The 27,592-nt window shown below is 42.3% G+C and overlaps 1 protein-coding gene across 1 annotated transcript in view; it reads left to right on the top strand.

Annotated features, from left to right (window-relative positions):
• Positions 1 to 27,592, top strand: part of LAMA3 (laminin subunit alpha 3) — a 291,632-nt gene that overhangs the window by 53,392 nt on the left and 210,648 nt on the right. Inside the window, exons 7-12 of the mRNA XM_075353342.1 lie at positions 8,094 to 8,159; positions 10,730 to 10,867; positions 17,988 to 18,122; positions 20,368 to 20,502; positions 20,763 to 20,900; positions 27,034 to 27,080. Coding sequence (XP_075209457.1) covers positions 8,094 to 8,159; positions 10,730 to 10,867; positions 17,988 to 18,122; positions 20,368 to 20,502; positions 20,763 to 20,900; positions 27,034 to 27,080 — 659 coding nt within the window. The remainder of the gene's footprint in view (positions 1 to 8,093; positions 8,160 to 10,729; positions 10,868 to 17,987; positions 18,123 to 20,367; positions 20,503 to 20,762; positions 20,901 to 27,033; positions 27,081 to 27,592) is intronic.

Here is a 27,592-nt window from a genome sequence, read left to right on the forward strand (position 1 = left end):
CTTCTTCATGACAAAAGTCACATCGATTTTTCATTTGATTTTTGTCCTGAAGAAGAAGTTGCTCTCAGAAATGCACCGACAATAAAATTACCATCTTATCATCTTTGATTTTTCCACGGTGTCGCGCCGATATCCCATATTTGCTTCTTTAAGGAATATCACATCAAAAACTACTACAGCTACTATTTTGTATAACCACAATGATTTTTATGAACAGCACCAAGTCTTCTTGGCATGAAATGAACAAGTTGGTAGCATATTGCAACATCTAACGTATTTTTATATATTCTTCACGAGCGACCTTTTTTTTTTTACAGCATGTCATATTTATAAATCAGTGTTAAGCTTTAATTCAGATGAAATGGCAGCCACCGAAAAATGGCTATACATAGAGGTCCAATGTGTGTTTATAGCAGGCTACACAAGCGCTATGTAAGGGGTCTGTACAACATATGTGCAGCAGTTCTGCAAGTATTTGGTGCACTTTGTATGTTATAGACAGTATAACAAAACCTTACAAATCTTTGAAGTAGAATACGGTTAAAAGCAATGGAACAAGTTCTGTTTGCACAGATTTTTTCCCACAAATATCAGTGAATTTAATACAAAGCATCCTGTGTCTGTACAAAAGGCAAACACTTAGAGAGTAAATAATGACACAAGCGAAAAGTACCTGAGCATTTCTGCTTTCTGTGAAGTTGTCTTTCTTTGGAGAAATACCACTCTGCGTTCATATCACTAGACTGGTCAAGTGTTGCAACATTATTAAATTGTAGTCCTAGATTCTATTGACCTAAATTGCTCCACCTAGGTGCTTCATTCACCATGAGAACTCCTGTGTAGGGTAAAGACATATATCGTAGGTCCTCTTATAGGAGATTCTTTTATTCACATGATTAAATATATACACCCTTTTTATACAGTTTGAGATCCTGTGCAATTGGATAATAATAAAAAAAACTATAACAAAACAATTGAAAATTGCAACATGTTGGTAAATTGTTTTTGTAGCAAAGATATCGCAATAGTAGTCGAACAAACAACTATTGTAAATGGGCTTTGAAAAAATAATCCTAAATACAGATGTATTCAGTAAAACCTTATGGCAGTCACACTAAATTAAGGCTGTTCGCCATGGCATTGTGCGCTGTTTCATGGGCGGACATATCATTGGTGCAACTTATGCAGCCGCACAGTGGGCACTTTTACCTCCAAATCAAGTATAATTGTGTATTTTGATGAATTGTTGGATTGCAGAGGGTCCATATACTGTTTTTGCACAGGTAACCTTTTCTGTCTGTCCGCTAGTGCGTTGTTGGTATAGTGGCTGTTTTTATATCATCTTAGCACTTCTCAACTGTCAAATTGGCAACAGCTACATCTGTACATCACACATTTTGTATAATGTCCAAAGAAAGCAAAAAATACGGTTAAAAATATATATATAGTACTTTACAAAAGTTTTACTCACAGGCAAAACTGCTTCAATGTAAGAATGCATTCAAAAATAGAAATGTTAATAGTTTTTTTTTATCAATTAACAATCTGCAAAGTGAATGGCCAAAAGAGAAACCTAAATCAAATCAATATTTTGTGCAACCATTCTTTGCTTTCAAAACCGCATCAAAGCATCAATTCTGATTGACTTCAAATTTACTCTGCATCAGGACAACCACCCCAAACATGTGGCCATTGTCAACTATCTTCCATATAAATAAGAACAAGGAGTCTTAAGGCCCCTTTACACACTGCAACATCGCAAACGACATCGCTGTAACGTCACTGGTTTTGTGACGCAATAGCGACCTCCCCAGCGACATTGCAGTGTGTGAAACACATCAGCGACCTGACCCCCGCTGTGAAGTTGCTGATCACTGCACATCTCTCAGGACCATTCTTTGGTCCTTTGTTTTCCGCTGTGCAGCATGATCGCTAGAAAGTCTCAGTGTGTAAAGGGGCCTTTACAGCGACTTCGTTAGCGACTTCCCTTTCAAAAAGCTGCTTTACAACGTCCCCAATGACTAACTAGGTCGTTCTGCAGGTCCGTATCGCTGTTGCGTCGTTTTCAGGTATGCCTGTTTGACAGCTCACCAGCGAGCGACTCACCAGAGACTTTGTAGCGATCCCGGCCAGGTTGGGATCGCTAGTGGGATCGCTAGAAAGTCTCAGTGTGTAAAGGGGCCTTTAGAAGTGATGTGTTGACCTCCATAGAGCCCTAATCTCAACATCATCTAATTTGTGTTGGATTACATGATTTGATAGAAGGATTTGCACAAATCTACATCCACAGAAGATCTGTGGGTTGTTCTCCAAGGTGTTTAGAACCTTCCTGTCAAGTTTATCCAATCACTGTGTGCAAGAAGAATTGATGCTGTTTTGAAGGCAAGGGGCAATCACCGCAAATATTGAATTGATCTAAATTTCTTTTCAAACGAGCCTTTGATGGTGGTGTTGGCACCCTTGAGATTGTTCCGGAAAATTAAGTATTTCTCCCTAAAAATTGTTGTAATTACACTTGTTCTGTTATACAGATGTTTATTTCCTCTGTGTGTATTAGAACAACACACAAAAGAACTGAGGTAAAAAATGCAACTTGGATGTACTGTCACACAAAACCCCAAATATGGGCAGGACAAAATTGCTCGCACTTTTCCAAAATTGTGAGTAGACAAATTTGTTTGAAGCATGTGATGCTTTTTCAAACTCAACTGTGGCAAGTAACAGGTGTGGACAATATGAATATCACACCTGAAATCAGATCAAAAGGGGAGAAGTTGATTAAATCTTTGCATTGTCTGTCTGTCACACTAAGAGAACAGAAAACGGAGAAGAGAATGGTCCGAGGACTTGAGAACCAAAATTGTTGAAAAATATAAATAATCTCAAGGAGACAAGTCCATATCCAGAGATCTTCTATGGTGCGCAACATAATCAGGAACTTTACAACCCATGGCACTATAGTTAATCTCCTTGGATGTGGACAGCAGAAAAAATTGATGAAAGGCTGCAATGTGTGACTCTCCATGCTGGTACATCACGTGTGAGTGAGCATGGACCCCCTGAGCCACAGGGGGGCCAGGGCTTACCCCGTTGTGGGAATGGCGTGACTAAGTGGTCCTTCACTAGGGCCAGTGATGGTGTGAATAGACTTATGCCGCAGGTAGCCACCAGATGCCACTCCTGGGGCAGTGTCCTGTTTTTTGATAGCTGAACAGAGCTAGTTGAACAGCAGGACGGGAATGAAGCCACAGACTGGATTGGTCTGACACAGGTGCACAGACAGAGCTTAAACAGTTATACAGAAAGGATTGGAAAAGGTACATAGAAAAAAATGAACAGGAACACTGGCAGGACTGGATCTAGGAATATGGACAGGTTAGGTACAGGATCACAGGCTGGACAAGTCCAGGAATATAAACAGGACAGGCAAAGGATGGGATGGGTACAGAAACACAGGCTGAAGAAGTTAAGGAACTCAGGCAGGTCGGTACTGAAATACAGTCTGGTCGGATCCAGGACCACAGGCAGGACAGGAACTGGAATGCAGGCTGGCTGGATCCAGGAAACTCCAGCAAGGCCAGTATTGGAATCCATGGTTGGACAGATCCAGGAACAAAGTCAGGTCCGACACTGGAACATGGACTGGATGGACCAGTAACTGAGACAGATCCCATACTGGTATAAAAGTTTGGATGGACCAGTAACACTGACAGGACCGACAATGGGAAACAGACTGAATGGGTTCAGGAGCACAGAACTGATTACAGGCAAGAGTGGTGCTGGATACAGGCAGACCGGAGCAACAGGCTAGACCAACGTCGCGGGACAAGGCTAGGATCCTATTGAGTTGCTCATGACTCTTCCAACAGAAGAGGGAGCTTTTAATACTTTGTGCCTTCCAGTGATAGGCTGGGGTCACCTTTTCAAGGAGCATGCACTACCCCTTTAAGAGATGTGAGCATGTGCGCACACCCGAGACTAATGACCATGGAACCCGTGCAGTGTGCACACGCTCTGGGACCTCAGCGGAAGCTGCGGGCTGAAACACACATGGACAGCCGCGGGATAGAGCCAGGGACCACCCTATACGAGGACAGCAATGCAGGAAAGCAGGGGGCTGAAACCCACATGAGTGAACATGCAGCAGACAAGGGGACTGAGATGCATGTGCACACCCACAACAACAAGTGAGTAGCCAAGGAGGTAATAGTGTCAATCTCCCTGTCAGATGGGGGGAGAGGTGAGAACAGGGCCATTGGCGCAAGCAAGCATCGGACCGCCAGCGTACTAGGGCTAGAAACACCAGCGTTAAACAACCTAGGATAGTCTGGATGGTGGATAATCAGCCGCAATCAAGTTCCAAATAAATTCAAACTGTTCTGCAGGCTAAACGTGCATTAGTGTCATGAACTATTCATCAACATGTCAATAAATGAAACGCTATGGCAGGAGACCCAGGAGAACCCCCACTGCTGACACATGGACATAAAAAATGTAGACTGCAGTTTGCCAAAATGTTCATGAGTAAGCCAAAATTCTTCTGGGAAAGCGTTTGTGGACAGATGAGACCAAGATAAAGCTTTTTGGTAAAGCACATCATTCTACTGTTGACCGAAAACGGAATTAGGCCTACAAAGAAAAGAACACACTACCTACAGTCAAATATCATGTAAGTTCAAAGATGTTTTGGGGTGGTTTTGCTGCCTCTGGAATTTGGTGCCTTGACTGTGTGCAAGACATCATGAAATCTAAAGATGACCGAAAGATTTTGGGTTGCAATGTAGTGCCTAGTGTCAGAAAACTTTGTTTGCGTCCTACGTCATGGATCCTTCTAGCAAGACAATGACCCCACACATACTTCAAGAAGCCCCTAGAAATAGATGGAAACAAAGCACTGGAGAGTTCTGAAGTGGCAGCAATGAGTCCGGATCCAAATCCAATTGAACACCTGTGGAGAGATCTTAAAATTGCTGTTGGGTGAATGCAAACTTCAAATATGAGAAATCTGGAGCAGTTTGCAAAAGAAAAGGGGCCCAACATTCTAGTTGAGAGGTGTAAGACGCTTGTTAATTGTAATAGTAAGCTATTAATTGCAGTTATTTATTCTTTGCTCTGTTTTGTGTTGTACCAGTACACACAAAGATCACCAAAGAGGAAGTATTAAAAAAATATAACAGTTGTAGTAAGGGAAAGGTAGGGGCTTTTTTAACTAAAGTATATTAGGAAAGAATTTAAGTTATAACAATAAATAGATTTAGGAGTCTTTATTCCTGTTATTTTGTTTCATAATTCCAATAAAAATAGATTGAACATAAATAGATTTAGGATTAAAATAAAGCATTTAGAGCATTTAGGATTAAAATAAATGTTAGTTTTGGACTACCACTTAAGGTTTATTAAAAATCAATAATTAATGAATTGTATGTGCAATATTAATAACCTTGACTACGTATGCTAGCTTTTCAGACAATGAAAGCTGGATTAATTCAGTAATTTTTTGTATTCTTATTTGTTGATCAATTAAATAAATAAATCTGTAGTAATGTGATATTAATGTTGGTGATCTGTGTACCGGGAAAACCTCCTTAATCTATGGGTCAACTTAGGACATGTTCCTTGCGACTCCTGATCAGGGACTAAACGAAACCAGAACTTGATGTAAATATTGATAATTAAAGGTGACGCAGTGTTTGATATCAGGGAGGAAAAAGACTGAAAGGTAACGCGAAACTGTGACACATCCTCTCATTCTGTTGGGATAATAGGATTGAACATTGAGACTGCTTATCTTGATTTATTATGCAGCCAATGTTTTATTGATTAATATTTTATTAGGCTCTATGGCACTTTACAGGCAATATAGTAGTGAATAAGTGAGAGTGGTATACAAAGTTTGGTAATTATGTTATGCTTCATTAACTTACAAATATATTTGCATTATTCTGCTTTCTTATGTTGTCCACTTGTCTAAAAAAAAAACAAAAACGGAATTGCCACCATATTGGTAGTCATGATTCCTACCCCCGCATGACTTAAAGGGATTCTGTCAGTAGGTTTTTGCTATGTAATCTCAAGACAGCATGCTGAAAGGGTTAAAGCATAGAACTCAGGGATGCCTGTCTTGTTTATTTGCTATGTTTGTTTACGCGGCACTACTTCTCATTGCTCAGACTACATTGTCTTGTGTACAGCAGTCTGGCATGCCCCCTCCTCTGATTGACACCTGACTGTCTATACTCAATCTCTATAGTGCCTGGTGTGTGCAGGACAGCACTCACAGCTCTAATAGGTGACTAAAGGCCGCTTTACATGCAACGACATCGCTAACGCGATGTTGTTGGGGACACGGAATTCGTGACGCACATCCGGCCTCGTTAGCGACGTCGTTGCGTGTGACACGTACGTGCGACCGCTAACGAGCAAAAATACTCACCTTATCGTTGCTCATTGACACGCTGTCCAGTTCCCAAATATCGTTGCTGCTACAGGTACGATATTGTTTGTCGTTCCTGCGGCAGCACACATCGCTATGTGTGACACCGCAGGAACGAGGAACCTCACCTTACCTGCGTCGACCGGCAATGAGGAAGGAAGGAGGTGGGCAGGATGTTACGTCCCGCTCATCTTCCCCCCTCCGCTTCTATTGGGCGGCCGCTTAGTGACGTCGCTGTGACACCGAACAAACCGCCCCCTTAGAAAGGAGGCGGTTTGCTGGTCACAGCAATGTCGCTAGGCAGGTAAGTAGTGTGACAGGTCCGTGCGATGTTGTGTGCCACGGGCAGCGATTTGCCCATGACGCACATCCGATGGGTGCAGGTACGCACGCTAGCGATCTCACTAGCGAGATCGCAGCGTGTAAAGCGGCCTTAAGTCTAAAAATTCTGATTGTCTCAAAACAGCTGCAATTAGTAATCTAAGTGATACATCGTTGGATTCAGGATGTCTTTGCCTACATCATGCTGCTCTCAGATGAGGTAGCAAACACCTGCTGACAGATTCTCTTTAAATGAAACATGACTCATTGATCACCTTATTACTTCTGTTCATTCAGAATTAGTTATAAAAATCAAAAGAAGCTAACTTTCAGGTTTTATTCAAGTCAGAACTGTCCAAGAAAGTGAGAAAAACTGAAATTGTGGTTTTTGAGTGCAAAAAACATTGATACAACTTAAGAAAAGTCTGGGACGAAACAAAATATGATCGTATGGTTCTCTATGTTATCATAATTGATTTGGTGATCAATAAACAATATAACGGTTACCTCTTTCAGGACTGCAGAAGAGTAGAAAGCTAATAATTTACATTTATAAATTTTGTGCAAATAATATGGCTGCATCTCCATATTGTATCTCCGTATGTAATTTGCAAATAATTACAAAGACTAGGAATTACTCTTATTTTTTTGAATGTATCTCATAAATGTCTGTCCACCAAAGATTGTCCCCCTGCCATAGAGATAGTTCTGTTTCATATAACTTGTTCCTTTTTTTTTTTTTTTTTTTTTTTTTTTTTTTTTTACTGCACTATTCTAAGTCCTGTTGTGTATAAATACGTGACTCTTCAGATTTTGTGTTATACCATGCCTGATGAAGAGACCTGAGTAGTCTCGAAAGCTTGCAATTATTACCATCTTTTCAGTTAGCCATTAAAAGGTATCAACCACTGAGGACTCTCTGTTCTTTTAAACAATTTTTTTATCTCTACTGGCTAACACGGTACAAAGATATATTTTACTTGTGTCCACCAAAGATAACACTGCTGAGTTCCTGAATAACGGCAGGAACAGGGTAGCGCCTGATTACTGGCAGAGTTTTGGCTACTTGTAAGCAGGTCACTCTCCATTAAAATCTATGTGGACTTGGCTATCTCCATCCATATGGGATTGATGACAATGCAGACACGAAGACCTTTACTTATGACGTATTTATGGCATAACTAAGGAAGATTGGCAAATTCCATGTAATAAGAGCTTTTTTTTCTATATTTCAAGTAATAAAAGCGTAAATGCAAAAAAATAAATATTGCAGAACAGAAATTCTGGTTCTTTTATCGCTCAGAAATATGTGATAATTTCATTTTTTTTTCCTTTTCAGGAATTCCTTTTTATCCTGTTCCTACCACATCAATTCCTGTGGGACCAACAGCTGGAAATATAAAAGGCAAGAGATTACCGTTCTCAGTTAGATTATGTATCCCCCATATTATATATCTCCATAGAGTGATACAAATTCTTTTTTTCCCTAATCTTATTTATAGATTTATTATACTATTTTATGTGGATGATACAGGTAAATATTTGGCCTCAGCCCATTGCTGGCCTCTTAGTTGGAGGTCTGTGCTTGTTACTGATCCAGTCACACAGATCCATCTGGTCCGTCAAGAGTCACTCTCATCAAATCAGTCCATAAAACCTTTAAAAAATCTGTCTGTAGATATTTCTTGGCCCAATGTGGACATTTCAACTTTCGTGTCTTGTATAGTGATGGTTGGGTTTTAGCCGAAGTTGTAAACAGTCCCGAATTTCCACGACAGTCCTCAAAATAAGGGCACTTTCTTCCCTGTCCTTAAAATAAATTTAAGGTGTCCATTTTTTTTGAAGCTGAAGAAACTTATAAAGATTATTTTGACTATAATTACCATCATTTTAGTTTACAGTGAATGCAGCTGATGTGTTCTTATCAGAATTATAGACTTTAGACATCTACAGTATCACTTATAATCATAATGATGTATTATGTTTTCCCAATGTGTCTGTAAAAAATATTGCCTGTCCTTGATTTTTTGATAATGTGTCCAAAAAAAAAAAAGTCAAGTTGACAACCCTTGCTTTCAGCTTCCCTTACCTCGGACGTGTGTCTGAGCACTGAAGATCTTGTACTTCTGGGCCTCCAAGGAGGCTTCAGTTCTGGAATATGACAACACTGGAGGAAAATGGGTTCTTGGTCAATTCATGTTTGATTTTTCTCTAAAAAAAAAAACCTTTTTAAAACTTTTTTGTGACTCTGTTGACTATTTGCAACAATGCTTCCTTGTGCCCCAATCTCTTAGCAGTTTCAAGACTGCTGCATTCCTCTATAAGATGTTTAACAATTATTGACATTTCATAGTCAATTAAATCTTTTCTTTTTGCCCATTATGTCTGCGGAAAACAAGCTGCCTAGTAGTTCTGCACGCCCTGATAGAGGTTATTGTTTCCTTAGGCCACACCCTCCCTCATTACAGAAATACACATCACCTGATCTGCTTCTTCCGATAAGCATTCAGGTGTATACAGCTTGAGGCCTCTTTTACACGTTTGTGAAAAATCACACATGTTTTGCACAGACTTGTTAAAGGTGCATATGACCCTCCGTGTGCTGTGATTTTGGCACATACGTGTTCTCTGTGTGCTATCCGTCATAATACACGGAAAAAAGGAACTTTCTGCTCACCTGTCCCGGTCACTGTTGTCTGGTGCTGATGTCTTCTGCTCTGCGGTCTCCTGTCCTGCTGACTCCCAGCTGGTGCTGCTGCTTCCGGTCCTTGGTGCAGTGCATATGCAATGAGCATAATAAGCGGGGATCGGAAGCAAGTGACAGTAGCGGCAAAGACAGCAGCGCTGGAGAAGGTGAGTATAGAAATTAATTTTATTTCACAGAAACGTGTTTTTCTCTGGTATGTGTCACACTGATGTCACGTGGATCACATCTGTGCAGTCCGTGTGATACCGGTGCTGCCGGAGAAAAGCAGACATGTCTACGTGTGGAGCACACGGACACGTGTATGCTCCACACTAACACACGTTCCATGTGAAAACACGCACGTGTGCACTGACCTGTTGATTTTAATAGGTCTACGTGTGTCAGTGTGTTCGGTACGTGTGAAAACGGACGTCACTTGTACCAGAGACACGGATGTGTGAAGGGGGCCTGAAGGAGGAAAATCTGCATACAAATGATGGTATGGTGAAAATGCTCACTTGCCTAATAAATGTGCACAGAGTATAGTATTAAAGGGGTATTACCATCTCCAAGATCCTATCCCAATTTGTAGTAGGTGTAATAATAATAATATTATCAAATCCCTCCAATTAGAAATATAGTATAGTTCTCCTGAGTCACTATGTCACTTACCTCATGTTCAGGGCATTGCAGGACCTTAGGTATCCATGGTTATGACCACCAGCAACTAACTAACTATCTGTCACTATATGCATGGTCGTAACCATGGATACCTAAGGTCCTGCAATGCCCTGAACATGAGGTAAGGGACATCAGGAGAACTATACTACATTTCTAATTGGAGGTATTTGCTAATATTATTATTATTATTATTATTATTATTATTATTATTATTATTACTACTACATATTGGGATGGGATCTTGGAGATGGGAATAACCCTTTAAATAAAAACATGTTCAAGCTGAGTCCAGAAGAGTGGGAATAATCTGTAGAGTTCTCCCTTGCCTCTGACAAGTGTAGAGAAACGTCAGAAGAGGAGATTCTCCTTTCTGTGACGGTGGTTATTCAGGCTCTGTAAACCAGCAAATGTAAAAGTGCATTGTTTGTACTGTCTCACCTGAGCGTAAAATGAAGAACACTAAAAATCAAAACTTATTCTGACTCTTTAAACAGAAGATGTCTGAGTAGGGTACGGGATCATTTCCAATTCTGAGAGATGATAGGACTTACCTAAAAAAGGCCATGTTTTCTGTGACTAGCAATCATATATGTTGTTTTTGCTGATAGGTTGCAGCTGTACCGGAGCTGGAGCACTGAGCAATAATTGTGACACATTGACAGGACAGTGTCCCTGCCGTGTAGGATTCCGGGGAACATCTTGCGATACGTGTACTCCTGGATACTTCCATTATCCGTTCTGTCAAAGTAAGTTTACAACGAATAATTAGCATTTTACAACCATTAAAAGAATTAGTCCAGCAGGTTTGGCTCAAGCTCTCTACTATGTATTCCATAGGGGCTTCTCCTGTATTGTGGTCAGGAGTATAAATATGAGAAGGAGAAGTGAGCAGGAGTCCCCAACCTTTTTTACATTGAGAGCCACATTCGACTTTGAAAGTTGGTCAAGCGCCACATTGTGGAGATGGAGACATAGTCAAAGCGAATTTAGCTGTAGAAAACAGGAAACAACATTTGGAAATAAAGAATCTTCCCCATATTAATATCAGAGAGAAAAATTGCCCACCATACACCACACAATCCACTATACCAAGACCAATAACACCACATGCAAGGGAGAGATACCGCCACACCGTGACCAGACAACATATTACCACCATATAGTGACCAAATACAACCACATACAAGGGAGAAATAACGCCACACCGTAACCAGACAACATATTACCACCACATAGTGAGTGAATAACATATATAACAGGGGGCTGACATTTAAAGAGCTACTCCACCACTGAAAAAATGCTGCAGTGGTGCTTTAAAGGTGTTACAGGCTGATGTGGTTCACAGACAGGCAGGGCAGAATTATAGGCGGGGCAGACAGGGCTTCAGCCCAGGGGCCCCCACCACAAGAGCTTCTGAGGGGGCCCCCACCACCATCTATGTGGCCGCCATTTTAGTAACGCCGCAGTGTTCAGGACCGCACTGTACCTTTAAAGATTTTCAATCCCGGCCGGCACTGTGCTGCAGACACGCCCACTGCACGCTGTGTGGGCTGCGTCTGCATAGATGACGTCATCGCGCGCCTGCTGTTGCTGCTTCTTCGTGCTGTAGAGGAGCTTGTGGGAGGACCGGAGCAGAGGCCTCTGTGGATGACGGTGAGTGTGACGTCATCCATCATGGTGCTGGGCAGGAGGTTGCAGTGAGGGGGGAGCAGGACGGGATTCCATAGTGTCAGCGGCAGCTCTGCCGGCAGGACCAGTGCGAGTTATTGCAGGAGTGTGACCTGCTGCAGATCAGGTCGGGCTGTCAGTGCCGTGTCTTCAGCCTCATCCCTCCCCTGCAATAACTCACACTGATCTTCAGCAGAGACATCACTACACAGATCCTGCACTGATCACATCTGAGCCTGCAATACACATTACACTATATGGCCCATATTACATATAGAATATGTGAGGTGCTGTAGGCCCAGGTGTGATCAGTGCAGGACATTGTATATCTGTTCACATGGTATACCACATCCAGTGTACAGAGCAGTGTGATATACTGTGTACATTATATACCACATCCAGTGTACAGAGCAGTGTGATATACTGTGTACATTGTATACCACATCCAGTGTACAGAGCAGTGTGATATACTGTGTACATTGTATACCACATCCAGTGTACAGAGCAGTGTGATATACTGTGTACATTGTATACCACATCCAGTGTACAGAGCAGTGTGATATACTGTGTACATGGTATACCACATCCAGTGTACAGAGCAGTGTGATATACTGTGTACATGGTATACCATATCCAGTGTACAGAGCAGTGTGATATACTGTGTACATGGGATACCACATCCAGTGTACAGAGCAGTGTGATATACTGTGTACATTATATACCACATCCAGTGTACAGAGCAGTGTGATATACTGTGTACATGGGATACCACATCCAGTGTACAGAGCAGTGTGATATACTGTGTACATTGTATACCACATCCAGTGTACAGAGCAGTGTGATATACTGTGTACATGGTATACCACATCCAGTGTACAGAGCAGTGTGATATACTGTGTACATGGTATACCACATCCAGTGTACAGAGCAGTGTGATATACTGTGTACATCGGATACCACATCCAGTGTACAGAGCAGTGTGATATACTGTGTACATGGTATACCACATCCACTGTACAGAGCAGTGTGATATACTGTGTACATGGAATACCACATCCAGTGTACAGAGCAGTGTGATATACTGTGTACATGGGATACCACATCCAGTGTACAGAGCAGTGTGATATACTGTGTACATGGTATACCACATCCACTGTACAGAGCAGTGTGATATACTGTGTACATGGGATACCACATCCACTGTACAGAGCAGTGTGATATACTGTGTACATGGTATACCACATCCAGTGTAGAGAGCAGTGTGATATACTGTGTACATTATATACCACATCCAGTGTACAGAGCAGTGTGATATACTGTATACATGGTATACCACATCCAGTGTACAGAGCAGTGTGATATACTGTGTACATGGGATACCACATCCAGTGTAGAGAGCAGTGTGATATACTGTGTACATTATATACCACATCCAGTGTACAGAGCAGTGTGATATACTGTGTACATGGTATACCACATCCAGTGTACAGAGTAGTGTGATATACTGTGTACACACATCAGATGGTATATAATATGTATGTCGCGGGCGGAGGAGGGGACGCCGCGCTCTCCCACTGCTCGGGTCCGGCTGCCGCGGCTGCTGCGGCCTGCTGCTGCTCGGTGGCTCGAGCGATGGGCCGGATCCCGGGGACTCTAGCGGCGCTCCTCGCCCGTGAGTGAAAGGGGATTTTGGGTGTGGGGATTGGTTATTGTCCGTGACGCCACCCACGGTTGTGGTGATTTGTTGACACCACCGCTGCTCTGTATGGGGATCCCGGGAAGGATGGTATGGAGCAGCCAGTTGTTGTGTTGCTCCTCCGTGGGTAGGGGTTGGTGATCCCGGGGCCCAGTGATGAGGTGGGTGATGCAGGGCTTGGTGGGCGCAGGGACGCGGGGAGGCAGCGCTGTGCCTTGCGGCACTGTGGTACTCACTCAGCCTGAGACGTTGACACAGTTTTCGGTAAAACACACGGCTGGAAAGACGGTTCCCACGGACGGCTGCACTTGCTTTCCCCAGTAGGTGACGGTGACGGTCCCTCTGTCCTGCACCTAAGTTGATGATGGTTGCGATGGGTTCCCACCGGTAACCCGCTCCCCGGCTTGGATATGGGCCGGAGGAGCCCTACTTTGCCCGCAGGCGCTGGCCCTGAGAAACTGGACTTGGTTGTTTGGAGACAGACGTCCCCTTCACTGACGGATTTGGCAAATTATGGCGACTCCTAGCCTTGCCGGGATCCGAGAGGCCCCTGCCCTGGTGCTGACTGTTCTTCGTATACTGCTCCAGACCGCCGGGCCACTACCCGTCCGCGGTCCTTCCAGCAACCTCTGAGCAGTCCCCCTCCAGACTATCACCGCCGTCTGCTGACCTTGCTGTCACTGTCCTGGCACACAGCCGGACCAACTTCAGGCTTTACTACTGTCACTTCAGCTTCTCTCTTTAGCTCCACTACTACTTCCTTCTACTTTCAACTCCAACTTGAACTCCACTGTTTACTCCTTCCACTTCCTCCTCCGAACTCTATCTTTGCTCCACACTCAAGCTCTCCCTGAGCTAACTGTTTACTCCTTCTACTTCTCTAGCTGTTCTTGCTTCCTCTCACTTTCACTTCCCTCACTTGACTCCTCCTCAGACTCTAGTCTGGCTTCAACTGCCTGGTTCTCCCGCCTCCAGGGCTGTGAACCCCTCGGTGGGCGGAGCCAACCGCCTGGCCCACCCCCTGGTGTGAACATCAGCCCCTGGAGGAAGGCAATAAGGATTTTGGTAGCTTGGGTGTTCCTAACTGGGGTGTGGGGTGTGGTGGTGCAATGACCTGTGACCCCTGGCTTGCCCAGGGCGTCACATGTATATTGTATAACATCTGGTGTCTGTATCACAGTAAACCCGGTACTATGTGAGGATGCCTAACACTATCTGGGTCTGTACTGTGCTGGCTGTATACTACATGAGGATGTCTAATACTATCTGGCTCTGCACTGTGCTATATAGGGGCTGTGTACTACGTGAGGATGCCTAACACTATCTGGGTCTGTACTGTGCTATATACTGGCTGTATACTACATGAGGATGCCTAATACTATCTGGCTCTGCACTGTGCTATATAGGGGCTGTGTACTACGTGAAGGTGCTTAATATTATCTGGTCTGCTCTGTGCTGTATAGGGGCTGTGTACTACATAAGGGTGCCTAATGCTATATGGACCTGCATTGTGTTATATGGGGGCTGTATAAGACATGAGGGTTCCTACTGCTATATGGGTCTGCATTGCACTATATAGGCGCTGCTTAATGTAATATGGGGGCTGCATAGTGCCATATGGGGGCTGAATAGTGCCATATGGGGGCTGAATAGTGCCATATGGGGGCTGAATAGTGCCATATGGGGGCTGCATAGTGCCATATGGGGGCTGCATAGTGCCATATGGGGGCTGCATAGTGCCATGTGGGGGCTGCATAGTGCCATATGGGGCTGCATAATACTACATGGAGGCTACATAATACTATATGGAGGACTATGGGAGCTTCATACAACTATTCCCCCAGAGTTGTATGTCCCCTCCACCTGAGAGCTGTATACCCCCAGAGCTGCATGTCACCCCCCCACCTCAGAGCTGTTTGTCCCCCCACTTCAGAGCCACTGTCCCCCTCTAGAGCTGTATGCCCCCATTGATATATACCCCTTTCCTCAGTAATATGTATGCCCCCCAGTAATGTGTATGTCCCCAGTCTCTCTTGTGATGTATATACAGCAGTGTTAGTGTTCTCTATATGCGGCCATGTCTGTTAGTGTCGGCCACCAATCAGCGTGGCACAGACACGTGCCCAGGAGGAGCTGGATGGAGACAAGCGGGGAGGTGAATGAGGCTGTTGCCGGCTTCACAATATTAGAAATATATATAAAAATTTAAAAATGTGTCTGTGTGTGCATGTATGATGTGTATCTGTGTATGTCATCTATGTATGTCAGTGTATATGACTGTGTCTAGATTTATGTCTGTTTATATGTGTTTTTGTGAATTTCTCTTTAAATATATATGTGTACATATGCCTGTATGTGTATGTATCTGTGCATGTCTATGTGTGGATGGGGCCCACTAGGACTCTTTCGCCCAGGGCCTACAAAAACCTGGAGCTGGCCCTGCGTGTACCAGTCATGTATTCTCCTGTACACTGTACAGGTGCGTACCTTTGGAAGGCATGTGGCATATTTGTCCCTGCACAGCAATCAGGGGGGCACCATTGGAAAGTGTGAGGCAGCAGTATGGTGGGAGAAAATTGTAAGTGGATAGTATTGAGAAAGAAAGTGTAAGGGGCATATAATAGAGACTGTGTAGTGGGGGGGGATAAGCAGTACAGAGAAGTAGCAGCATGGTGGCCAGTGTGAGGGCACAGTATGGAGGGCACAGTATGCTGAGGCGGGGGAATGTGAGACTGAGGTACAGTATAGTGACTGGATAATGAAGCAAGTAGGCAGTATAGAGAAGGGGCAGCATGGTGGCCAGTGTGAGGGCACTGTATGGAGGGCACAGTATGCTGAGGAGGGGGAATGTGAGACGGAGGTACAGTATAGAGAAGGGGCAGCATGGTGGCCAGTGTGAGGGCACTGTATGGAGGGCACAGTATGCTGAGCAGGGGGAATGTGAGACGGAGGTACAGTATAGAGAAGGGGCAGCATGGTGGCCAGTGTGAGGGCACTGTATGGAGGGCACAGTATGCTGAGGAGGGGGAATGTGAGACTGAGGTACAGTATAGAGAAGGGGCAGCATGGTGGCCAGTGTGAGGGCACTGTATGGAGGGCACAGTATGCTGAGGAGGGGGAATGTGAGACTGAGGTACAGTATAGAGAAGGGGCAGCATGGTGGCCAGTGTGAGGTCACAGTATGGAGGGCACAGTATGCTGAGGAGGGGGAATGTGAGACGGAGGTACAGTATAGAGAAGGGGCAGCATGGTGGCCAGTGTGAGGTCACAGTATGGAGGGCACAGTATGCTGAGGAGGGGGAATGTGAGACGGAGGTACAGTATAGAGAAGGGGCAGCATGGTGGCCAGTGTGAGGTCACAGTATGGAGGGCACAGTATGCTGAGGAGGGGGAATGTGAGACGGAGGTACAGTATAGAGAAGGGGCAGCATGGTGGCCAGTGTGAGGGCACTGTATGGAGGGCACAGTATGCTGAGGAGGGGGAATGTGAGACTGAGGTACAGTATTTATATCTAAATGCTACAGTTCGTGCTCTACTGTTATGGCTAAAAATGTTAACGTTATTGGGCCCCCACCAGATTTTCTGCCCAGGGGCCCCCACCAACCTTAATCTGGCCCTGCAGACAGGCTACAAAATATCATAACCAGAGAGTCACCCCGCACCACCACCTGAGGCGAAGTGCTGATCTCGTCTCATGGCTGAAGAGACCCTGATTACATTTGCTTATGTAATTTTGGGGTCCATTTGATGCCATATTACAGAATGAGTTCCATTTAGAAACAAAAAAAATCCTTCTTCCATTGTGCACATAGAGAAGGAAATTAAAAATCTTGAAAAATAACAAGTTCATTCTGCTTAAACCTTTCATTGACAGAACCTGCCATAATAAAAGCATCATCGCGGTATAAAAGGTTGTCTTGCTCTTATATAATGTGATTTATGACAGGGTCCGATGTGTGAGTCAGGCGGGAGTTTCTTGCAATCACAGTCACATTGGAATTCTCCTATACTGTCATATTGTCCAAAGGTCAATAACTTCCTAAGTTATAATCCTGTACTGTGGCCTATTTCTGGGTGTGAGTCCACACGCGCATTTTTTTGGAACAGTCATTTTCCGCCTAACCAGAGTAAATTCATTCAACTTTTTTGCTACAAAAAGTGAGATAAAATATTTTAAAAAGTTCTTATTAATTAAAAAATATTTGAATCTCTTGGAATTATAGCTATTCATCATATATACAGCATTATAATAAATGAAATATGCAGAAAGCTTACAAAAGCCTAACATTCAATAAGTCAGCAATGTAATGTGTTATATGACCGACATGTTTTCCTCTCTGTTCTTCCAGCTCCATAATGATGGATTTATTTTTTCGTAGAATGGGCATAGTTTAGAGCTGAATTCCTTTATTGTTGACACTGTAACTAATTTCCTGTCAGTGTCATAAAATAAAAATGATATTTTTTCAATGTATAAAGGCCATTTCCTTTGATTGTTTAGGGTGTGATTGCAATCCTGCTGGCATGCTCCCCGAGGTATGCAGCCCTACAGGAAAGTGCCTGTGCAAGCTTAGAGTCGAGGGGGCACAGTGTGACCAGTGCCGACCAGGCTACCATTCCTTTCCAAACTGTAAAGGTTGGTTTCTTTATAGCTATTTTATATCAATTTCAACCATATATATGAAGCTAAAGTTAGAAACCATGAGCCATAAATATCAGATGCAACCGCTACCAAATGTATAGGGCTGTGCCTGACAAAAATGTAGGGGACACTACAGTCCCTTTACAGTGCTGACCTCTGCGGCTTGATGGGAATCAGACTCCTACTGATCTGATATCTCCCTTGAGGATAGGCCAATAATATTAGAGAGAATCTGTCAGCAGGAATTAGCACTATAAAGTAAATACATGGCTATAATGGCGCTATGATAGATGCATATGATGGTGATTAAATAGGTACCTGCATTGAAGGAATACGAACTTTGGTTGCTGAATAATGTTCCTCTAAAATTTTCATGATGACGTCATCTGTGGTTCGCTTGTGCATCTTGGCGAGACTTGGGGGTAGGGTCTTCTCCTTTTCTACCCCTCCACCTGCCTCCTGTTTTTTTCTACAGGTCACTGATTATTCTTTATTATTTATTGCCTTTTTGAAATTCCGTGCCACCACCACCGCCATAATTCATTGTGAGGCAGGTCAATGAATGATCAGTGAGCTGTAGAAGAAGAAGAGGAGGGGAGGGGCGGAAAAGAAGCAAAAGACCCTACTTCGATGCACGGCTTTAGAAAACTTTAGAGGAAGATTATTCTGCTTCCAAAGATCAGATTTTTTCACTGCAGGTATCCATTTAATCAGCATCACAGCACCCTAATGGCCATGTATTTACTTTACAGTGCTAAATCCTGCTTTTTGTGTTTGTCCACTCACTTTTTAAGAATTGGTATTAAGATCTGTGGAGTTTCCTGGCCATGGTCCCAAAATGTCAATGTTTTGTTCACCAAGCTAATTTGTTATCACTTCTGCCTACAACATTCTCTATCTACTGGAAAAGTAAAAAATGCATCTCCATATTGCTCCTGGATCTTATGACTGGGCTCATCCTTTCTACTCCACACAATAATTCTTCCAGATGTCCAAACAGTATTCAGGGAACTTCATTAGTGAAAAAACTGTACCCCAGTTCTCTGCAGTTCAATTCCTGTACTTCATGCTGAAAGTTATCCTATCCTTGATGTTTTTCTTGGAGAGAAGTGGCTTCTTTGCTGTCCTTTACACCAGGCCAGCTTTCAAAAGCCTTCTCTCCACTTTGCATGCAGATGCATTGATGCCTGCTGCCATTCGTGGACAAGCTCTGCACTGGTGTTGAACCGATCCTGTAACTCAGTTCTCATTTACTAAATGGTCCTACCACTATCTAGGCTTTCTTAAGTGCCTTTTAAGCCTTTTTCAATTGAACCTCTTTCTTTGAAGTTTTTGAAGATCCTACAAATGGTTGATTTAAGTGCAATGTTATAATGTTATAATGTTATAACCAGCAATGTCCTTCCCTGTAAATCCTATTTGATGAAAAGTAATGACGATCACGCATGTTTCCTTATAGGCAACCATGGTTTACAGAAGAATACAATGATGTTAAATTTATTCCCCCTTTAATACCAATCAGTCAGCTCTTATAATGTAATCAGCATGACAGAGTGATATCAACTGCCTTGTTCTCGTTAACACTTTCTCCCGAGCTAACGAGAAAACTACTTAAATATTGTAAGCTGGTTATTTTGCAGTAGGGCTAAAAATAATTAAATTCTTGTGATTAAGTGAAACAGGTATTCCCATGTCTAAGATCCTATCCCAATATTTAGTAAGTGTAATAATAAGTATATTAGCAAATACCTCCAATTAGAAATATAGTGTAGTTCTTCTGAAAAGTTATGTCACTTACCTTATGTGCAGGGCATTACAGTAACTTAGGTAACCAAGGTTACGGCCACGCATATAGGGACAGTTAGTTGCTAGTGGTTGTAACCATGGATACCTAAGCCACTGTAATGCCCTGCACATAAGGTAAGTGACTTTTGAAGATGGGAATACCCCTTTAATTTTCATGGCAATGAATGCCTTCACTCTTTTTTGCAATTCATCTGATCATCTTTAATTACAAGCTAGAGTTAATGCAAATTGTCACTATAAAAACTTAAGCAGCAAACTTTAAGAAAACCAAAATTTGAGCCTGTCTAAAACGTTTGGCCACAATTGTATGAAAAGTCACAGTTAACCTCTCGTCAGGCCATGATGTACGTACTTATAAATGCCATACGCAACTTTCAGACTGTGACTAATTCAGCACTGTTTAATTACATTTCTATTTTCTTTTTCATGCTAGAATGTGACTGCGGTATGATTGGTTCCATAGACCCTTCATGTGGACCTAGGGGAGAGTGTATTTGCCACCCTAATTATGCAGGACAGACATGTAATCAGTGTGCACCAAATTTCTACAACTATCCCATTTGTATAGGTGAGTATAGCCATCAGTATGAGATTGTAATAAGAGTCCTAGCCAACATGTGATAACTGTTATATTAGGCCAGTATTGCAGATTAGTTTACTGACAAAACAGAAATATATTTTTTCTTTAATGTTTCCAACTTTTTTCATTGCCAGTGGAAACTTTCTACTTTGGGGTGTGATTATAACTTTATAGGATGTCTTTTTCTTTGTGTATATTCTGTATTATGGCAGCAGTTTATAATATGTGTATTATGTATTGTTCTTTAGCCTGTCAGTGTTCTCCACAAGGCTCTTATCAGAGCGCATGTAACTCCATTACTGGACAATGTGAGTGCCGACCAGGGGTTACTGGGCAGAAGTGTGACAGGTGCTCGTCTGGATTAGATAACTACCCATATTGTCAAGGTACGTTATTTTGTATATAGAGGTAAGTAAAATGTTGCATAACACAGCTCAAAAGACAGAGTTATATCATTTCCCAATTTTAGAAAATTTCATGCCACAGCGTAAGTATATAATCAGTACCTGTGTTTGACATTATTACACCAAAATAAAGAAAGAGGTTGTCCTGTCTATGCATGTTCCCAGCCAAAACCTGACTAGTGGATACAGCCTCACTCAATACAAGTGTATGGAATGAGCTCATCTGACTAGTTGACGCGGCTGTGTTGTAAGCACAGGCTTGTTCCATACACCTGTATTGAGTGAGGCTGCGCCCACTAGCCAGGTTTTGGCCAGGAACATGCATATCGCACAGTTGCGGTCACGTGACCTCCATTCCTGGTTTAGAAACCGTCAAATCCTTGCAGTGCACAGTTCGAGTTCTTGGAGACTTCAGAAGTCTGCAGTCACATAGAAGGACTGCAGACTTATCATTTAAGACCAATCAAGAAATAATGTCTGGAACACCATTCTGAGTCTGAACTGGGTGCAAAAACCTAAAAAATCTACACTATATGGAGAGAGGGTATGCACCCCAGTGACCATGTAAGGGGAATATATGAAAAGCAGAAACTGCTGTGTGAATACTGACATAAAAAAATCCAATAGCTATATGTAAGAATGAAAATATGAAAAATGGAATCTGCATTACTGCCATAAACATATGAATAAAGAGAAATTTAGCTATTGAATTGATCAATGCAACAGAGCCCCAACACTACGCCAAAGTATTTCTCTACGTTGGGGTCCCTAGCTTGTGTGTGTCCTCTCATGCAGTTAAAAAACTTACCGTGTATGGGAAGCTGAGACCCAGGCTATATATGCGTATAATATGGACTGGCAATAGGTATGGGTGGGTGGGGCTCTGTTGCATTGATCAATTCAATAGCTAAATTTCTCTTTATTCATATGTTCATGGCAGTAATGCAGATTCCATTTTCATACTTTCATTCTTACATATAGCTGTTGGATTTTTCATGTCAGTATTCACACAGCAGTTTCTGCTTTTAATATATTCCCCTTATATACAGTTAGGTCCAGAAATATTTGGACAGTGACACAATTTTCGCGAGTTGGGCTCTGCATGCCACCACATTGGATTTGAAATGAAACCTCTACAACAGAATTCAAGTGCAGATTGTAACGTTTAATTTGAAGGTTTGAACAAAAATATCTGATAGAAATTGTAGGAATTGTACACATTTCTTTACAAACACTCCACATTTTAGGAGGTCAAAAGTAATTGGACAAATAAACCAAACCCAAACAAAATATTTTTATTTTCAATATTTTGTTGCGAATCCTTTGGAGGCAATCACTGCCTTAAGTCTGGAACCCATGGACATCACCAAACGCTGGGTTTCCTCCTTCTTAATGCTTTGTCAGGCCTTTACAGCCGCAGCCTTCAGGTCTTGCTTGTTTGTGGGTCTTTCCGTCTTAAGTCTGGATTTGAGCAAGTGAAATGCATGCTCAATTGGGTTAAGATCTGGTGATTGACTTGGCCATTGCAGAATGTTCCACTTTTTTGCACTCATGAACTCCTGGGTAGCTTTGGCTGTATGCTTGGGGTCATTGTCCATCTGTACTATGAAGCGCCGTCCGATCAACTTTGCGGCATTTGGCTGAATCTGGGCTGAAAGTATATCCTGGTACACTTCAGAATTCATCCGGCTACTCTTGTCTGCTGTTATGTCATCAATAAACACAAGTGACCCAGTGCCATTGAAAGCCATGCATGCCCATGCCATCACGTTGCCTCCACCATGTTTTACAGAGGATGTGGTGTGCCTTGGATCATGTGCCGTTCCCTTTCTTCTCCAAACTTTTTTCTTCCCATCATTCTGGTACAGGTTGATCTTTGTCTCATCTGTCCATAGAATACTTTTCCAGAACTGAGCTGGCTTCATGAGGTGTTTTTCAGCAAATTTAACTCTGGCCTGTCTATTTTTGGAATTGATGAATGGTTTGCATCTAGATGTGAACCCTTTGTATTTACTTTCATGGAGTCTTCTCTTTACTGTTGACTTAGAGACAGATACACCTACTTCACTGAGAGTGTTCTGGACTTCAGTTGATATTGTGAACGGGTTCTTCTTCACCAAAGAAAGTATGCGGCGATCATCCACCACTGTTGTCATCCATGGACGCCCAGGCCTTTTTGAGTTCCCAAGCTCACCAGTCAATTCCTTTTTTCTCAGAATGTACCCGACTGTTGATTTTGCTACTCCAAGCATGTCTGCTATCTCTCTGATGGATTTTTTCTTTTTTTTCAGCCTCAGGATGTTCTGCTTCACCTCAATTGAGAGTTCCTTAGACCGCATGTTGTCTGGTCACAGCAACAGCTTCCAAATGCAAAACCACACACCTGTAATCAACCCCAGACCTTTTAACTACTTCATTGATTACAGGTTAATGAGGGAGACGCCTTCAGAGTTAATTGCAGCCCTTAGAGTCCCTTGTCCAATTACTTTTGGTCCCTTTAAAAAGAGGAGGCTATGCATTACAGAGCTATGATTCCTAAACCCTTTCTCCGATTTGGATATGAAAACTCTCATATTGCAGCTGGGAGTGTGCACTTTCAGCCCATATTATATATATAATTGTATTTCTGAACATGTTTTTGTAAACAGCTAAAATAACAAAACTTGTGTCACTGTCCAAATATTTCTGGACCTAACTGTAGTTACTGGTGTGCATACCTTCTCTCCATATAGATCATTTAAGACCAACAACCACTTTAATGGTTACATTTTGTGTATGTGGGAGGATGATAATCTGAGCAATACTCTGAACTGGACGTGTGAAGGGTCATATTCAAAACAGTCCTCTGGCCCCTGTGTAAGGCCACGTGCACACGTTGAATATTTGGTGAGTTTTTTACCTTTGTATTGGTAGCCAAAATCAGGAGTGGGTAAAAATTCAGAAGTGGTGACGTGTTTCTATTATAGTTTTCTTCTGATTGCTCCATTCTGGGTTTTGGCTTACAAATACTGAGGTAAAAAAAAAACCTCACCAGGTACTGAATGGGTGCACATGGCCTTACTGACAGCGATTTAACAGATATGATGGATTTAGAGTAGAATTTCAGGCTATCCTCCGGGAGGGGAAAGCTTACTCTGTAGTGCCATCTGTTGGAGATACTGCAGCTTCCTTTAATGATTTACAAGAAGACTAGAGAATTATCTGTAGACAACTGGCTAATATTCCTTCATATTGCAAGACTCCTTAAAGATTAAGACCTTAACCTACAGGATAGCCACATCCAATAGTTGGTGCTAAAAAGACAGTTTTCCTTTCTTTCCCGGAAAGCTATTTTGTATACTTTTTCCTTTAGAAATCACACTAAATGACCCCATACAGAATTTTGACACGTATTTTTCTCTTTCTAATTCAAACGGAATCTATCATAAATAAGGTTCTGCTTCCCTTCCCATTAAATCAGTGCAGTAAGGTCTTATACATAATCCCTTACCCTAATTTATACATGTAAATGACCCGTATGATCCTTTCTAAGTGAGTTTACAGTAGATGTCTGTTGTCAGATAGACCTTAGTGTGAGAACAGTGGCATGTTAGGTGGTTATCAGAGAAATAACTGACCCCCGTTGTCATCCTCCAGTCAATCTAATAGACCAGGTCTTCTCAAACTTTTTCTACTAGGGCCTCCCCATAGTGATCAAGATGATATTTCAGCCCCACCATCTGTAATATAAGTCCATACTAAAATTACAAATATCTATACATTTTCCTTTTTTAGGCCTCCTAAACTACAGAGAATAGTGAAATACGAACAAAATGGGCAATTATATTGTTAAACTACAGATTGTTGCAATCATATAAAGGTTTGGGCAAAATATGCCTTCTACCAAAAGCCAGGGGTGCCTCACAGCTTGAGAAGAAACTTTGAGAATTGTCTTCACTCATGTTCTTTATACAGTCTGATGAAATCATAAGGCTCAGATTGTACTCTAATCTTGGCAGAACGGTAGCACAGACAGATGTGAAAGATTGCCTTAGGAGAGACCAAAGAAGTAACAGATTCACAAGAGTTTGTTGGTTCTTGACCGAAGTCTGTGGTTGTCAGGGCGTGCTGAAAGTTAGAGTTTCTGTTCGGGAGTTTGTAGCTATTATGAATCCTTTGTCTTTGTCCAACATTGTAAGATTCCTAAAAACAGACATGTTCTGGGTAATTTGCTTTATAGACAATATAACTTATTTCACAAACCGGCTCCTTGGCATATTTCCGCTGTTGGTTCAGACATCTGGGCTCACATCCAGTGCTCTTACTACCAAACTATTACATTTTCTTGTTTCCCAAGCATTGTCAAATGTGTGACACTTGTGAGGTACGGTCCTAAGGGAAACAACTAACAGACAAAGGACTTTTGTGAGACCGCGCTGGCTGCTAGTTTTATAACCCAGATCTCTAGAGATTGTTAATCAAGTCCGCTTTATTACAAATGTGCAGAGCCGCAGAGTTTAGTTCCTCTGAAATATTTGGATTGACGCCATTGCCATACGTATATAGACGCTATTGTGACCCTTTTTATGATTGCGGATGCGAATAGGTATTCACCAATGTGTGACAATTGTTTTATGAGGTTTGATGTCTTGTTCCAAAGGTCAACTGTATTGTAACAAAAGCTATATTTCTCTGTTAAAGGGATTCTGTTTTTGTCTTTTTGACTTTTACTAATCACAGCTACCATCTGTCACTCTGATATATACCATACTTAAAAGCATAGCCTCCGTAATACGGCATGCAAATATATTTCTGGTAAATTTCATAGGAAGAAAATCTCCATTTGGCTTCTGTATGAAATAAAAAGCATTCTGAAGTCTAATATGGGACCTTAGATTTGTATGGGAGGTGTATTTTATGGGTACAGTGAAAGAGAGGGGCATCGGGCGCGCCACACTCCTTTGTCAAGGAGACCCCGTGAGCGGATGTGACTTCTGGTGGGGTGTATGACACTTAACTTCTTTCTTCGGAGTGATGTCCATCACCCTGCTGGAAGTCGTCGTCTTAGACAGTTAGTAACACACGCAACACTAGAGTTCACTTGGCCAAACAAAATTGTTCACTTTTATTCTTCACACCTTTATGGCAGACATAACCTTCATTTCCTTTCGTTTGCTTAGTTAAAGATATTGCTCCTTGACCTATTCCCCCCATCTTGGATCTCTTTCTCAAGCTCTGGGGTCTGTGTCTCCTTTCAGCCTCCTCCTCACACCTGCGTTTGCTGCTGGCCCCCAGTAGCTTTCTAGCCAGACAACTCTCAAAGCCAATCGGGGTGAGCCATAGGCTCCAGGGCTCAGGGTTCCCTGACTGGCCCTAGCACCGAGGCCACATCTTTGAACCCCACACTAAACTGTTCCCTCTTGAGATCTCCCCACTGTCCTAATTCCCACATCTGTCACTTCCTCCTTAACCCCCTTTTTCCACTCCGCTGCTGGTAACAGTCCCACTACATATTACAATACAATTGGTATAACACAGAGAATACATAGCATACCCAGTACAGGCGCAGTCCACCTCCTACAGCAGAATGCTTTGTCCGTCTGTAAAGTACAACCCTGAAACGCGGCCCAGTGCATGAGTTTTAACAAAACGTCTCCCAAACTGAGTTGACAAATGTTCTTACTTATGACCATTTTAGAAGGAGTAAAATGAAAGGTATTTTTGTTAAATGGGTTGACATTGACTAACAGTATTGATGAGCTATTCTGAAGATAGGTCATCATTATTAGATTAGTGGGGGTCTGACACCTAGCAACTCCACTAATCAGCGGTTTTTAACTTCAGAAGTGGCTGGTATTGGGTACTACAAATCAATGTCGATAAGAGCTGAGTTGCAGTACCCTGGAGCTGCAACTAAACAGTGAATTTTCCCTATGGTCACTGTTTGCATCTACCACCACCATAGCTCAAAACAGCTGATTGTTGCATCCCCACAAATCTGATATTGATGACCTATTCTACGAAACATCATCAATGTAGTAAACCTGGAAGACCTCTATTAGTTTATTATAATCATTAGACCACCTGCATCTATATTCTTGACATTTAATAATGTTTATTGTGTTGTTTATTATAGATGTTAATGAGGAATGTGATCCTGTAGGGACGCTTACATCACAAACTGTAAGTTCAATTTCATTTTGCTGCCTTTATTTGCACAGTTTTATCATCTATTACATAATGGCTCCATTTTTTGTACAGTAAATGAAACATGTAAGTGCTTATTTCATGTAGGGCTTATGTGCAGTATGGAGACTTGAATTACAAGTGTTATCATTTATTTGACTGGCTATCATGCAAAACTGCTTTATATAAATGTACTATGAAAGGGGTCGTCTGTGGTAAGCTCTTTAAAGGGGTAGTCGGAAGGCAAAAGTAAATTTCATTCTAACTCCCTATTTCATGTCAAAATCTAAGCTATTGTCTAGTATATTGCATTAAAAATTCCCTACTGTTCTCTAAATACACTAACTACTATTTTTTTTTGTTTTCTACTTCCTGTCTGATGACGTTTCGTTTGAAAATCCCAGTGCATGCTTGGATACTCAAACAAAGTGTCATCAGGGGGCAGAGTCTGTGGCAATGATCGCATCCTCTGCTCCCTCCCTGAAACAAAGCATCATGAAGGACTCTCA

This window comes from Anomaloglossus baeobatrachus, chromosome 6 (genome assembly GCF_048569485.1).
Source record: "Anomaloglossus baeobatrachus isolate aAnoBae1 chromosome 6, aAnoBae1.hap1, whole genome shotgun sequence".
Classification (NCBI taxonomy): domain Eukaryota; kingdom Metazoa; phylum Chordata; class Amphibia; order Anura; family Aromobatidae; genus Anomaloglossus; species Anomaloglossus baeobatrachus.